The 16,077-nt window shown below is 46.2% G+C and overlaps 1 protein-coding gene across 1 annotated transcript in view; it reads right to left on the minus strand.

The window, feature by feature from the left end:
* Positions 1-311: 311 nt before the first annotated feature.
* The window catches only part of ice2 (interactor of little elongator complex ELL subunit 2), a gene marked incomplete at its 3' end in the record, with an annotated part of 64,782 nt that continues 49,016 nt past the window's right edge, over positions 312-16,077 (minus strand). Inside the window, exons 14-15 of the mRNA XM_045212792.1 lie at positions 708-735; positions 312-514 (exon numbers count right to left, since the gene is read on the minus strand). Coding sequence (XP_045068727.1) covers positions 312-514; positions 708-735 — 231 coding nt within the window. The remainder of the gene's footprint in view (positions 515-707; positions 736-16,077) is intronic.

Consider the following 16,077-nt stretch of genomic DNA (forward strand, 5'->3'; position numbering starts at 1 on the left):
GGATTAGGATTAGGGGGTTAAGACTAGGGGTTAAGGTTACCTGTGTGTGCAGGTTTAGTTGGGGATTAGCATGAAGGGTTAGAGAAGGTAAGGTACGGGCTGCTGCAGGTTGGAGGGGATTAGGATTGAGGTAAGACAGGGATTAAGGTTACTTGTGTGCTGCAGGTCTTGCTGGGGAATAGCATAGGGTTAAGACTAGGGGTTAAGGTATTGGGTGCAGGTCTTGTTGGGGATTTACATTAAGGTAGACTTAGGTAGGTTATACTGCAGTTGGGTTGGGGATTAGGATTAGGGTTAAGACTAGGGAGTACCCTGAGGCGCAGGTGTGGAGGGGGAAGGGCAGGGGGCCGGGTTTCTGGTGGAAGGGGCAGGACCAGCGGTGGTCAGGGTACCAGGGTAGAGGGCAGAGGGCAGGAGGGAGGGGGCGTGCGGTGGGTTGTTGTGGGGTGGCCCGAGGGCCCTCGGACAATCCTTCGCCTCCGGCTGCCTTGAAGATGGCCGACGAAGGGCTCGCCTATGGACCAATCAGATAGTGGCCCTCAGTTAACCTATAGACAAAGATCAGAAAGTGGCCCTCAGAACCTATAGGACACATAGATAGAATGTGGCCCTCAAGTTAACCCATAGACACACAGATCTAGAATGTGGCCCTCAGATAACCAAGACACACAGACTGAGAATGTGGGCCCCCAGTTAACCTATAGAACACAGATCAGAATGTGGCCCTCAGTTAACCTATAGACACACAGATCAGAATGTGGCCCTCAGATAACCTATAGACAAAGATCAGGTAAAGTGGCCCTCAGATAAACAGAGACACACAGACTGAGGAAAGTGGCCCTCAAGTTAACCTATAGGACCCACCCGTGAAGGTGTTTCTCCTGCCAATGGGGCGTTAAACCATTAAATAACAGCATCACGGGGTTGTGACGTGAGAGAGTAGAACCTCAGCTTGGAAGCTTTTACACCCAGTTTGTGTTGTTGTTGTACTGAGCATGTGCAGGATCAACCAGATGGATTACTTATTTGGGACAAGATCAAGTTGGTCCGGGTTCCGGTGGCCTTTCCACTGGAGATTGCTGGTCCGCTGTTCTCCGGGCCTTCTCGCTGGAGATCTGCTGGTCTCGCGGTTCGGGGGTCTCGCCGGGAGAAATGCTGGTCTCTGTTCTCCGCGTGGCCTTTTCGCTGGAGATCTGTTGGTCCCCGCTGCCTCCGGGCCTTCTCGCGGAGATCTGCTGGTTCGCGTTCTCGTGGCTTTGCGCTGGAGATCTGTGGGCGTCTCCTCGTGGCCTTTCCGGCTGGAGATCGTTGGTTCGCTGCCTCCTCCGTGGCCTTTCTCGGGAGATCTGCTGGTTCTGCTGGCTCCTCGTGGCCTCTCGGGGAGATCTGCTGGTCTCCGCTGCTCCGGGCCTTTCTCGCGGGAGATCTGCTGGTTCGCTGTTTCCGTGGACTTTTCGCCGGAGATCTGAAGCTGGTCTCCGCCGGCTCGGTGGCCTTTCGCTGGAGATCTGCTGGTCTCGCTGTTTGGTGGGGCTTCGCTGGAGATCAGGCTGGTCCTCGCTGCCCTCCGTGGCCTTCGCGGGAGATCGGCTGGTCCCGCTCTCGGGTAGACTGCGGTTCCTCGGCCTGCCCGGTGGCCCCTTCCACCGGGAGACCTGCTGGTCGCTCCCGGGCCTTCTCGGCTGGAGATCTGCTGGTCTCCGCTGCTTCTCCGTGGCCTTTTCGCTGGAGATCTGCTGGCTGTCGAGGGGCCTTTTCGCGGAGATCTGCTGGTCCGCTCGTGGCCTTTCTCGGCTGGAGATCTGCTGGCTCTCCGCGTCTCGGGGCCTTTCTCGCTGAGACTGCTGGTCTCCGCTGTCTCGCGGTGGCCTTCCACTGAGACGGCGTTTCGGGGCCTTTCACTGGGAGATCTGCTGGTCCTCCGCTGCTCCGCCGTGGCCTTTCCACTGGAGATCGCTGGCCGCTGTTCTCCCCGTGGGCTTTCTCGGCGGGAGATGGGTAGTCTCGTGGCCTTTCCACTGAGATCTGCTGGTCCCGCGTTCTCTCGGGGGCCTTCTCGCTGGAGATCTGCTGGCTCTCCCGCTGCCCTCCGTGGGCCTTCTCGCTGGAGATCGCCGGTCTCCGCTGCCCTCCGGAGGGGCCTTCGCGCTGGAGATCTGCTGGTCGCTGTTCTCCGTGGGTCCTTTCTGGCTGGAGATCTGCTTGGTCCCGCTGCCCTCCCGTGGCCTTCTCGCTGGGAGATCTGCTGGTCTCCGCCTGCCCTCCGGTGGCCTTTCCACTGAGATCTGCGGGCCCCCGCGCTGTTCTCGTGGCCTTCCACTGGGAGATCCGCTGGTCCCCGCTGTTCTCGGGCCTTTTGCTGGAGAGGTTGTTGGGGCTTCCACTGAGAGATCGTTGGTCTCCGCTGTTCTCCGGGCTTTTCGCTGGGAGATCTGCTGGTCTCGCGTTCTCCGTGGCCTTTCACTGGAGATCTGCTGGTCCCGCTGTTCTCGAGGGCTTCTGGGGAGATCTGTTGGTCCGCTGTTCTCGGGTGGGCCCTTCCACTGGAGATCTGTAGGAGGTCTCGGCTGCACCTTCCGGTGGGCTTTCTCGCCACGCTGGAGACCCCGCTGGTCTCCGCTGTTCTCCGGTGGGCTTACTGAGATCTGCTGGTCTCCGTCTCAGGGGCTTTTCGGCTGGAGATCTGCTGGTCCCGCGCCTCGGGTGGCCTTTCCACCGGAGATCTGCTGGTCTCCCCGCCTGTTCCTCGGTGGCCTTTTCGCTGGAGACGCTGGTCTCGCGTTCTCGCGGGTGGCCTTCCACTGGAGAGATCTGCTGGTCCCCCCGCCTGTTCTCCGTGGCCTTCCACGAGTCTGCTGGTCCGGCTGTCCTCCGGTGGGGCTTTCCACTGGAATCTGTTGGTCTGGCTGTTTTCCGGTGGCCTTTCCACTGGAGATCTGTTGGTCTCGCTGCTTCTCCGGGGCCTTTCTCGCTGGGAGATCGTTGGTCTCCCGCTGTTCCCTCGGGGCCTTTCCACTGGGAGATCTGCTTGGACTCGCTGCTCCCCCGGTGGCCTTCGCACTGGAGATCTGCTGGTCTCCGCTGTTCTCCGTGGCTTTCTCGCTGGAGATCTGCTGGTCTGCGTCTCCGCGTGGCTCTTCGCGGGAGATCGCTGGTCCGCTGTCCCCCGTGGCCTTTGGAGACTGGCCGCGCTCCGTGGCTTTCGGATCGTGTCTGACTGACCGACTTACTACAGATTTATTTGTTGGGGTGATTAATACGTGATGGTATGTGTTAGTTGTAGGTGAAGACTGCTGAGATTTTGATACTCTTTTATTGTGTGGAATGGGAGTTTATTGAATTGATTGTATGAATGAGAAGGACAATTGCATGACGGAGGTCACTTTTAATGACTAATTACGAGTGGATTTTTTATGCCGAGTACGGACATTTACATGAACCCCAATGTTATGTTTTGCTGACTTATATTGACTGGTGATCAATTATGGTAATACAAACAACGCAAAAGAACACAGTGTATTATATGATTTTAATGATTTTGTATGGGGTAGAGATGGATGGAAGGACTCATTCCTCAGAAGCAAAAAAAGGAGAAATCAATATTTTTCTGGTAGGAACAACCTACCTGACCCCTAACAAACAATAAAAGTAAAACGTAAACACACAGATCAGAGAGTGGTCTCAGATAACCTATAGACACAGAGATCAGAGAGTGGGCCTTCAGATAACCTTATAGACACAGAGATCGAGAGTGGCCTCAGATAAACTATAGACACAGAGATAGAGAGTGGTCTAGATAACCTATAGACACAGAGACTGTCAGAGAGTGGCTAGATAAATAGAACAGAGATCAGAGAGTGGCTCTGAGATAACCAAGACACAGAGTAATAGTGTAGATAACCAAGAAAGAGATCAGATAGTGAGCTCATGATAACCTCTATAGACAACAGAGATCAGAGAGGGGGTTCACAGATAACCTATATGACACAGAGATCAGAGAGGACCTATAGACACAATTGGAGGGGAGGAATGGCAGATTTCTTCAATTTCTTTCACTGCTGGAGGGAAGTCTAATGGTGAGAAATGTTCAGTCCCTTGGAACCAAACCTTGACAGTATAGGGGCATCAATAAGCTGCCCCCAAAACATTTTAAACCAGCATCAGGAAAAGTGAGTTATCATAGTTCATGGGGATTCAATGACATGAAGGGCAGCTACAAACAGCTGAAGATGGATTTGAAAGATCTGATTGGTTTCCTTGACAATCCAACAAATGGCCCATAAATATCCCCCCCCCCCAAATCGTGGCATTGAACGAAGCTTACTAGACTTTAGCACTCCATAACTGGCTTCGTGACTATTCCAGCTCTGCTGTGTGTAACATTTATTGACAATTGTGATATCTTCTGGAAACAAAGCTATGAGTAAGGAGTGATGGGATCACCCAAATCATTGGAGTTCCTGGATCCTTTTCACAGCATTATAAGGCTGCGAGGAGACAATGATTATCAATGACCCAAGTCCAGCCTAGATAATCTTACCATTGTGTTAGTGAGTGTATAATGCTTAGCAAATGTAATTATCCCGGGCGTTGGAAGACACAAATGTAAGTAACCTAATTTATGTCCTATGCGGAATGCCTCTGCTGATCCTACAGCATTGCGTGAGAATCTTGTGCTATGAACCAGAGTTATACTGTGAGCACTGGAGGTGGTGTGCAGAGGAAGTACTAGTGATCACCCTGCACTAAGTAAATAAATGAGCATGTCTACTTTGCTAAGCTTAACAGTAAAGAAATGAAAACAATAAATACAGGCAGTGTTAAAAATAGCCCACGCTAACAATGTACAAGAAACAAGGTTATTAAATCAATAATTTGAATTTGAAACTCACTTAGATAATAACTTTAAATGATACAGTGGTAGCAATACATGGTTATAAGATCTACAGAAATGACAGAAATGCCAAAGGTGGAGGTGTTTTGTTTATATTCAGAACCAGATTCTGTCAACTTAGAGGATCTCATGTTAAATATGTTGGATAATATGGTACAGGTATTGCCTCACAAAGCCCATTCTGGTGGGAAGCCAAGAAAAGTATCTGGATAACATGTGTGAAATGTTGATAATAATGTGATATAATAGAGAGGTATATTTTTGGGTGATTTAAATATTGACTGGCTTTCATCAGGCTGCCCACTCAAGAGAAAGAAATGAATATGCCTGCAACCTGGGTCAGGTTATCAGTCAACGTTGGAGTAGTGCTAAGGATGAAATTCTGTTGAAAAAGCTAGCTTTGCTTTCTTAACTGATTGTGCTATTGGTTCCTGACTTCCCTGAAATGTTGCATATTGCGGGGTTGTTGATGCTAATGCAGTACGCCACAGGATGTTTTTGTGCTGGTCAAGGGGGCAGTCAAGTCTGGGGTGAACCAGGGGCTATATCTGTTCTTAGTTTGGAATTTTTTGAATGGGGCATGCTTATTTAAGATAGAGAGGAAAGCACTTTGTTGAGGTAATCTGAAGAGATTTCACCCCATGCTTCCGAAGCACTTCCCATAAGTTGATTGGCCTGATGGGCACTTCTTACGTACTCAACGGTCAAGCTGCTCCCACAACAGCTCAATAGGGTTGAGATCTGGTAACTGTGCTGGCCACTCCATTATAGACAGAATACTAGCTGACTGCTTCTTCCCTAAATAGTTCTTGCATAGTTTGGAGCTGTGCTTTGGGTCATTGTCCTGTTGTAGGAGGAAATTGGCTCCAATCAGCGCCGTCCACAGGGTATGGCATGGCGTTGAAAATGGAGTGATAGCCTTCCTTCTTCAAGATCCATTTTACCCTGTACAAATCCCCCACTTTACCACCACCAAAGCACCCCCAGACCATCACATTGCCTCCACCATGCTTGACAGATGGCATCAAGCACTCCTCCAGCATCTTTTCATTTGGTCTGCGTCTCACAAATGTTCTTCTTTGTGATCCGAACACCTCAAACTTTGATTCGTCTGTCCATAACACTTTTTTCCAATCTTCCTCTGTCCAGTGTCTGTGTTCTTTTGCCCATCTTAATTTTTTCTTTTTATTGGCCAGTCTGAGATATGGATTTTTCTTTGCAACTCTGCCTAGAAGGTCAGCATCCCAGAGTCGCCTCTTCACTGTTGACGTTGAGACTGGTGTTTTGCGGGTACTATTTAATGAAGCTGCCAGTTGAGGACCTGTGAGGCGTCTGTTTCTCAAACTAGACACTCTAATGTATTTGTCCTCTTGCTCAGTTGTGCACCGGGGCCTCCCACTCCTCTTTCTATTCTGGTTAAAGCCAGTTTGAGCTGTTCTGTGAAGGGAGTAGTTCACAGCGTTATACGAGATCTTCAGTTTCTTGGCAATTTCTTGCATGGAATAGCCTTAATTCTCAGAACAAGAATAGACTGACGAGTTTCAGAAGAAAGTTATTTGTTTCTAGGCGGCAGGTAGCTTAGTGGGTAAGAGCGTTGTGCCAGTAACCGAAAGGTCGCTGGTTCTAATCCCGAGCCGACTAGGTGAAAAATCTGTCGATGTGCCCTTAAGCAAGGCACTTAACCCTAATTGCTGATGTAAGTCGCTCTGGATAAGAGCGTCTGCTAAATGACTAAAATGTAAATGTTTCTAGCCATTTTGAGCCTGTAATCGATCTCACAATTGCTGATGCTCCATATACTCAACTAGTCTCAAGACTTGCTTCTTTAAATCAACACAACAGCTTTCAGCTGTGCTAACATAATTGCAAAAAGGGTTTTCTAATGATCAATTAGCTTTTTTAAATTATAAATTTGGATTAGCAAACACAACGTACCATTGGAACACAGGACTGATGGTTGTGATAATGGGCCTCTGTATGCCTATGTAGATATACCATTAAAATTCAGCCGTTTCCAGCTACTTCCGTCTCGCTTCCGCATTGTCTCCGTACTGCTGTGCTGTTTGTTGCTACTTGGCTACCTGCCAAACTATTCACGCTTTACTTTTAATAAACGCTTTAATCAATCTTTGTGTTCAACAAATTTACCAACTTTTTTAGTTTTGTCCTCACTCATCTTTTTCGTTAAACTTTTTCACCCCGGACGTTTATCCCGAGACAGAAGAGTCATTTTCCTGTGCGTTTTAGCTGCCAACTTTACGTTATTTTCCTTTTTCCATCGCAACTTTTTCCCTTATTCAACTTTTTCACTCCGGACGCTTTATCTGGACATGGTTCATCAACATCTTCAACAGCCGAAGCTAAGTAGTAACATTAACATGATGTCTTCTAATTGCAGTCGCTGTACTCATAATATACAGGAGAACGATCGCCTTACGGCGAGAATAGCTGTGCTACAAGCCCAGCTTCAGACGCAATCGTTAGGCAAGGGTAATTTCAGTGTAGGAAAGGAAGAAACAGCGTCTGTGCCACCAGTAAGTACAGACAGTAACGTTAGTATAAATCCCCCCGCACAGTCCCCGCAGCCGGACAACTTTCTCATGGCTTCTGGAGGGAAATACTGTTGGAATGCTCAACCGGTGTCGCTCATTCAGCCGACAGAAACCTTCAACCGGTTTCCCCATTATGTAGCGAGTCGGAGTCTGAGTCTGAGTCTTCTCTAGTCTCTACTCCTCCCGTTACGGGGTCTGAGACGCCGAAGGCTCCCACCATTAGCTCTGACAAATTGAAAACCCTAGTCATTGGCGACTCCATTACCCGCAGTATTAGACTTAAAACGAATCACCCAGCGATCATACACTGTTTACCAGGGGGCAGGGCTACCGACGTTAAGGCTAATCTAAAGATGGTGCTGGCTAAAGCTAAAACTGGCGAGTGTAGAGAGTATAGAGATATTGTTATCCACGTCGGCACCAACGATGTTAGGATGAAACAGTCAGAGGTCACCAAGTGCAACATAGCTTCAGCGTGTAAATCAGCTAGAAAGATGTGTCGGCATCGAGTAATTGTCTCTGGCCCCCTCCCAGTTAGGGGAAGTGACGAGCTCTACAGCAGAGTCTCAGCACTTAATCACTGGTTGAAAACTGTTTTCTGCCCCTCCCAAAAGATAACATTTGTGGATAATTGGCCCTCTTTCTGGGACTCACCCACAAACAGGACCAAGCCTGACCTGCTGAGGAGTGACGGACTCCATCCTAGCTGGAGGGGTGCTCTCCTATTATCTACCAACATAGATAGGGCTCTAACTCCTCTAGCCCCACAGTGAAATAGGGTGCAGGCCAGGCAGCAGGCTGTTAGCCAACCTGCCAGCTTAGTGGAGTCTGCCAATAGCACAGTCAGTGTAGTCAGCTCAGCCATACCCATTGAGACTGTGTCTGTGCCTCGACCTAGGTTGGGCAAAACTAAACATGGCGGTGTTCACCCTAGCAATCTTATTAGGATAAAGACCTCCTCCATTCCTGCCATTATTGAAAGAGATCGTGATACCTCACATCTCAAAATAGGGTTACTTAATGTTAGATCCCTCACTTCAAAGGCAGTCATAGTCAATGAACTAATCACTGATCATAATCTCGATGTGATTGGCCTGACTGAAACATGGCTTAAGCCTGATGAATTTGCTGTGTTAAATGAGGCCTCACCTCCTGGTTACACTAGTGACCATATTCCCCGTGCATCCCGCAAAGGCGGAGGTGTTGCTAACATTTACGATAGCAAATTTCAATTTACAAAAAAAAAAATGGCGTTTTCATCTTTTGAGCTTCTAGTCATGAAATCTATGCAGCCTACTCAATCACTTTTATAGCTACTGTTTACAGGCCTCCTGGGCCATATACAGCGTTCCTCTCTGAGTTTCCTGAATTCCTATCAGACCTTGTAGTCATAGCAGATCATATTCTAATTTTTGGTGATTTTAATATTCACATGGAGAAGTCCACAGACCCACTCCAAAAGTCTTTCGGAGCCATTATCGACTCAGTGGGTTTTGTCCAACATGTCTCTGGACCTACTCACTGCCACAGTCATACTCTGGACCTAGTTTTGTCCCATGGAATAAATGTTGTAGATCTTAATGTTTTTCCACAAAATCCTGGACTATCGGACCACCATTTTATTACATTTGCAATCGCAACAAATAATCTGCTCAGACCCCAACCAAGGAGCATCAAAAGTCGTGCTATAAATTCTCAAACAACACAAAAATTCATTGATGCCCTTCCAGACTCCTTCTGCCTACCCAAGGACGTCAGAGGACAAAAATCAGTTAACCACTTAACTGAGGAACTCAATTTAACCTTGCGCAATACCCTAGATGCAGTTGCACCCCTAAAAACGAAAAACATTTGTCATAAGAAACTAGCTCCCTGGTATACAGAAAATACCCGAGCTTTGAAGCAAGCTTCCAGGAAATTGGAACGGAAATGGCGCCACACCAAACTGGAAGTCTTCCGACTAGCTTGGAAAGACAGTACCGTGCAGTACCGAAGAGCCCTCACTGCTGCTCGATCATCCTACTTTTCCAACTTAATTGAGGAAAATAAGAACAATCCAAAATTTCTTTTTGATACTGTTGCAAAGCTAACTAAAAAGCAGCATTCCCCAAGAGAGGATGGCTTTCACTTCAGCAGTGATAAATTCATGAACTTCTTTGAGGAAAAGATCATGACCATTAGAAAGCAAATTACGGACTCCTCTTTGAAACTGCGTATTCCTCCAGGGCTTAGCTGTCCTGGATCTGCGCAGACTCTGCGAGGGGCCTGGGATCGGGAGAGACACTTAAGTGTTTTAGTACTATATCTCTTGACACAATGATGAAAATAATCATGGCCTCTAAACCTTCAAGCTGCATACTGGATCCTATTCCTACTAAACTGCTGAAGGAGCTGCTTCCTGTGCTTGGCCCTCCTATGTTGAACATAATAAACAGCTCTCTATCCACCGGATGTGTACCAAACTCACTAAAAGTGGCAGTGATAAAGCCTCTCTTGAAAAAGCCAAACCTTGACCCGGAAAATATAAAAAACTATCGGCCTATATCGAATCTTCCATTCCTCTCAAAAATTTTAGAAAAAGCTGTTGCGCAGCAACTCACTGCCTTTCTGAAGACAAACAATGTATACGAAATGCTTCAGTCTGGTTTTAGACCCCATCATAGCACTGAGACTGCACTTGTGAAGGTGGTAAATGACCTTTTAATGGCGTCAGACCGAGGCTCTGCATCTGTCCTCGTGCTACTAGACCTTAGTGCTGCCTTTGACACCATCGATCACCACATTCTTTTGGAGAGACTGGAAACCCAAATTGGTCTACACGGACAAGTTCTGGCCTGGTTTAGATCCTACCTGTCGGAAAGATATCAGTTTGTCTCTGTGAATGGTCTGTCCTCCGACAAATCAACTGTACATTTCGGTGTTCCTCAAGGTTCCGTTTTAGGACCACTATTGTTTTCACTATATATTTTACCTCTTGGGGATGTTATTCGAAAACATAATGTTAACTTTCACTGCTATGCGGATGACACACAGCTGTACATTTCAATGAAACATGGTGAAGCCCCCAAAATTGCCCTCGCTAGAAGCCTGTGTTTCAGACATAAGGAAGTGGATGGCTGAAAACTTTTTACTTTTAAACTCGGACAAAACAGAGATGCTTGTTCTAGGTCCCAAGAAACAAAGAGATCTTCTGTTAAATCTGACAATTCATCTTGATGGTTGTAAAGTCGTCTCAAATAAAACTGTGAAGGACCTCGGTGTTACTCTTGACCCTGATCTCTCTTTTGACGAACATATCAAGACTGTTTCAAGGACAGCTTTTTTCCATCTACGTAACATTGCAAAAATCAGAAATTTTCTGTCCAAAAATGATGCAGAAAAATTAATCCATGCATTTGTTACTTCTAGGTTAGACTACTGCAATGCTCTATTTTCCAGCTACCCGGATAAAGCACTAAATAAACTTCAGTTAGTGCTAAATACGGCTGCTAGAATCCTGACTAGAACCAAGAAATTTGATCATATTACTCCAGTGCTAGCTTCCCTACACTGGCTTCCTGTTAAGGCAAGGGCTGATTTCAAGGTTTTACTGTTAACCTATAAAGCGTTACATGGGCTTGCTCCTACCTATCTTTCCGAGTTGGTCCTGCCGTACATACCAATACGTACGCTACGGTCACAAGACGCAGGCCTCCTAATTGTCCCTAGAATTTCTAAGCAAACAGCGGGAGGCAGGGCTTTCTCCTATAGATCTCCATTTTTATGGAACAGTCTGCCTACCCATGTGAGAGACGCAGACTCGGTCTCAACCTTTAAGTCTTTACTGAAGACTTATCTCTTCAGTAGGTCATATGATTGAGTGTAGTCTGGCCCAGGAGTGTGAAGGTGAACGGAAAGGCTGGAGCAACGAACAGCCCTTGCTGTCTCGCCGGGCCGGTTCCCCTCTCCACTGGGGTTCTCTGCCTCTAACCCTGTTGCAGGGGCTGAGTCACTGGCTTGCTGGTGCTCTTTCATGCCGTCCCTGGGAGGGGTGCGTCACTTGAGTGGGTTGAGTTACTGACGTGATCTTCCTGTCTGGGTTGGCGCCCCCCTTGGTTTGTGCTGTGGTGGAGACCTCTGTGGGCTATACTCGGCCTTGTCTCAGGATTGTAAGTTGGTGGTTGGGGATATCCCTCTAGTGGTGCGGGGGGCTGTGCTTTGGCGGAGTGGGTGGGGTTATATCCTTCCTGTTTGGCCCTGTCCGGGGTTTCTTCGGATGGGGCCACAGTGTCTCCGGACCGCTCCTGTCTCAGCCTCCAGTATTTATGCTGCAGTAGTTTATGTGTCGGGGGGCTGGGGTTAGTTGGTTATACCTGGAGTACTTCTCCTGTCTTATCCAGTGTCCTGTGTGAATTTAAGTATGCTCTCTCTAATTCTCTCGTTTCTCTCTTTCTCTCTGAGAACCTGAGCCCTAGGACCATACGTCAGGACTACCGGGCATGATGACACCTTGCTGTCCCCAGTCCGCCTGGCCTTGCTGCTATTCCAGTTTCAACTGTTCTGCCTGCGGCTACGAAACCCCTACCTGTCCCAGACCTGCTGTTTTCAACTCTTTAATGATCGGCTATGAAAAGCCAACTGAGAGACCTGAGCCCTAGGACCATACGTCGGGACTACCGGCCGTGGTGACTCCTTGCTGTCCCCAGTCCGCCTGGCCTTGCTGCTATTCCAGTTTCAACTGTTCTGCCTGCGGTTATGGAACCCCTACCTGTCCCAGACCTGCTGTTTTCAACTCTTAATGATCGGCTATGAAAAGCCAACTGAGATTTATTCCTGATTATTATTTGACCATGCTTGTCACTTATGAACATTTTTGAACATCTTGGCATGGTTCTGTTATAATCTCCACCCGGCACAGCCAGAAGAGGACTGGCCACCCCTCATAGCCTGGTTCCTCTCTAGGTTTCTTCCTAGGCTTTCGCCTTTCTAGGGAGTTTTTCCTAGCCACCGTGCTTCTACACCTGCATTACTAGCTGTTTGGGGTTTTAGGCTGGGTTTCTGTACAGCACTTCGAGATATTAGCTGATGTAAGAAGGGCTATATAAAATAAAATTGATTGATTGATTTACAACATTAACAATGTCTACACTATATTTCTGATCATTTTGATGTTATTTTAAATGGTAAAAAAAAAATGCTATTTTTCTCATTTCTAAGTGACCCCAAACTTTTGAACGGTAGTGTTTGTGGGAACTCCTTCAAGACTGTTGGAAAAGCATTCCAGGTGAAGCTGGTTGAGAGAATCTCAAGAGTGTGCAAAGCTGTCATTACATTTACATTTAGCATTTTAGTCATTTAGCAGACGCTCTTATCCAAGTAGGGTTAAGTGCCTTGCTCAAGGGCACATCGACAGATTTTTCACCTAGTCGGCTCGGGGATTAGAACTAGCGACCTTCGGTTACTGGCACAACGCTCTTAACCACTAAGCTAACTGCCGCCCCCACTTCATTGCTTCCATTCAGATCTGTGCACCCTAAAGGGCTAGGGGGAAGGTGTAGGGATGCATGGTGGGTCACTGATCAGCACTGACCAATGAGATGGATCCTATTTGAACAAACCTGATTGGTAGTGTAACAGTCTGTTCATACATACACTACCGTTCAAAAGTTGTCATCAACTTTATTTTATATTTGAAGAATCTCAAATATAAAATATATTTTGATTTGTTTAACACTTTTTTGGTTACTACATGATGCATATCTAGATGCATATCTACCTGCAAGGTGCAGCAAACATGCTTGATAAATAAATGCTTGATAAATAAATGCATAAATTATTGTCAATTATTAATTGCATTAAGAAATATTCATGGGAATATATCAATTTTAAAAAACTAAGATAGAGTCAAGGATATGTTTTGTATAATTCTACAAAGTCCTGGAAAAACGTAAGCCTGTTTTAGTTTCCATTACAATAAAAACATTACACTGGAATCACATTTTATCAACTTTATTTGTAGATTAGATTATTAATAGAGTAATTAATAAAGTTCAGCTTCTTTTGACAAAGTAGAAAGGAAAAACATGATAATAATAATATACGCAGGTTACAGGTGAAATGATTTGCTGTATTTGCTGCATAAACAATTGTAAAGGATGAATTGCATGGAAATATATTAATGACAAGATATAGAAACAGTCATTGGTTGATTGTATCAGACACTGTATTGTGTCCTTACACCCGTGCCTTTACACATCAATCAATCTCATCTTCTCTTTATGCTTTGGGTCCACAGTCAGCACACAGCTTCAAGGCTTTGTGTGAGCAAACCCCACAAACAAATAGTTTGCACTGCACAGTTTTCATGGGCCTTGTTTCATGTGCAGCTGCTGCCTTGACATTGGGTCTTCTGTTCCCCAGTGGGACCTGTGGTGCTTGGGGAAGAGGGAGAGCAGGACCTGCTGCCTTGACATTGGGTCTTCTGTTCCCCAGTGGGAGCTGTGGTGCTTGGCGAAGAGGGAGAGCAGGACCTGCTGCCTTGACATTGGGTCTTCTGTTCCCCAGTGGGAGCTGTGGTGCTTGGCGAAGAGGGAGAGCAGGACCTGCTGCCTTGACATTGGGTCTTCTGTTCCCCAGTGGGAGCTGTGGTGCTTGGGGAAGACAGATCCAGATGGTGCTGAGGATGAAACACTCTTATTTATTTTACATCTGTACACCGGGAGTGTTGCTTTCCCACGCTCCATCACTGATGTGGAGTACAGCTCCAATGGTATGTTGTTCTGAGCAGCTCCTAGCAGGCTAGTCTTCTTTTTAATCAACTTGTCTGCCAGGGAAATGAATGTGAAGAAGTTGTCCATGGTCACATTTCTGCCTTTGCCCATGTAAAGCTCCAGGAGTATCAACACCATTGAGCAAGTACTTGGTTTGGACATCGGCGCCTAACCACTATCAGTTTGCACCATTAGCAGTTTCTAGCGCCCGTTCATCCATTGACGACAGAATAGTATATTTTCATTATGTTTATTATGTTGCTAGTCTTTGCTTAGTAGCCAGAGAAATGCTGCCGCGCCAGTGGTCATGTGCTCAATGCACGGACAGCACAGATATTCAAAGATAAGTGTCATTGAACGTGCAGAATATGCTCTTTCAGATTCTATATAGAAATCACAATGTTTTACCTGCATGTGACTCTGGAGGAGGACTTGATAATGTGATGCTTCTTTCTCTGCATCTGTCAATTACAAGATGCGCCCGTCTCTTCATGGACAATTTGACAACTGATAGTCCTAATATTGTCACTCATCAGATTATTGTCAATTTAATCTTGTCTATAGGCTAACTCTTATTATGTGTGAAATTAGTTTGGGTATAGTTTAGGTGTAGTTTGGGTGTAGTTTAGGTGTAGTTTGGGTGTAGTTTAGGTGTAGTTTAGGTGTAGTTTGGGTGTAGTTTAGGTGTAGTTTAGGTGTAGTTTGGGTGTAGTTTGGGTGTAGTTTGGGTGTAGTTTAGGTATAGTTAAGGTGTAGTTTAGGTGTAGTTAAGGTGTAGTTTGGGTGTAGTTTGGATGGGCCGGCTGTGCAGGCTGACTGGCATCAGTTTGTTTCCCGCTCCTCAACTTGGATAGAGTCAAGGATATGTTCTGCATTATTCTAAAGGACTACTGCAACACGTAGCATGTTTTCGTTTCCCACAATACATTAGATTAGTAACAGAGTTACAGTAAATAAAACATAAAAGAGAATGGTATCAACCCACAAGGCGCGCGGTCAAATGATTTGCAGCTGATAAAAAGGCATAAATCAAACTCATAATTACACGATTGTCTTTCTAAATTAAATCAACCTGTCCTCCTTATCATTCAGTTAGGCCTAATTTCAATTCAATTGTAAAGTACATTTTTACAACTGAACTTATTTAGGCTTGCCATAAGAAAGGTGTTGAATACTTATTGACTCAAGACATTTCATTACTGTATGTAGTAATTCAGGCTTTAACACATTTTTGTTGTCAAGGGGTGTGAAGACTGTATCATGATATTATTTGAATAGTGAAATCATTTCAAATGCCCATCCCTAATACTACACTAGGTGATGGGCCAGTAAACGAAAGGTCGCTGGTTCAAATACCCGCAATGACAAAGTTTAAAAATCTGTTGATGTGCCCTTGAGCAAGTCACTTAACCCTAATTTGCTCCAGGGACACCGTACTACTATGGCTGACCCTGTAAAACAACACATTACACTGGACCTATCATACTACTATGGCTGAACTTGTAAAACAACACATTACACTGCACCTATCATACTACTATGGCTGACCCTGTAAAACAACACATTACACTGCACCTATCATACTACTATGGCTGACCCTGTAAAACAACACATTACACTGCACCTACCATACTACTATGGCTGACCCTGTAAAACAACACATTACACTGGACCTATCATACTACTACGGCTGACCCTGTAAAACAACACATTACACTGCACCTATCATACTACTATGGCTGACCCTGTAAAACAACACATTACACTGCACCTACCATACTACTATGGCTGACCCTGTAAAACAACACATTACACTGGACCTATCATACTACTATGGCTGACCCTGTAAAACAACACATTACACTGGACCTATCATACTACT

Source organism: Coregonus clupeaformis, unplaced genomic scaffold (genome assembly GCF_020615455.1).
Source record: "Coregonus clupeaformis isolate EN_2021a unplaced genomic scaffold, ASM2061545v1 scaf0051, whole genome shotgun sequence".
NCBI classification, from domain to species: Eukaryota; Metazoa; Chordata; class Actinopteri; order Salmoniformes; family Salmonidae; genus Coregonus; species Coregonus clupeaformis.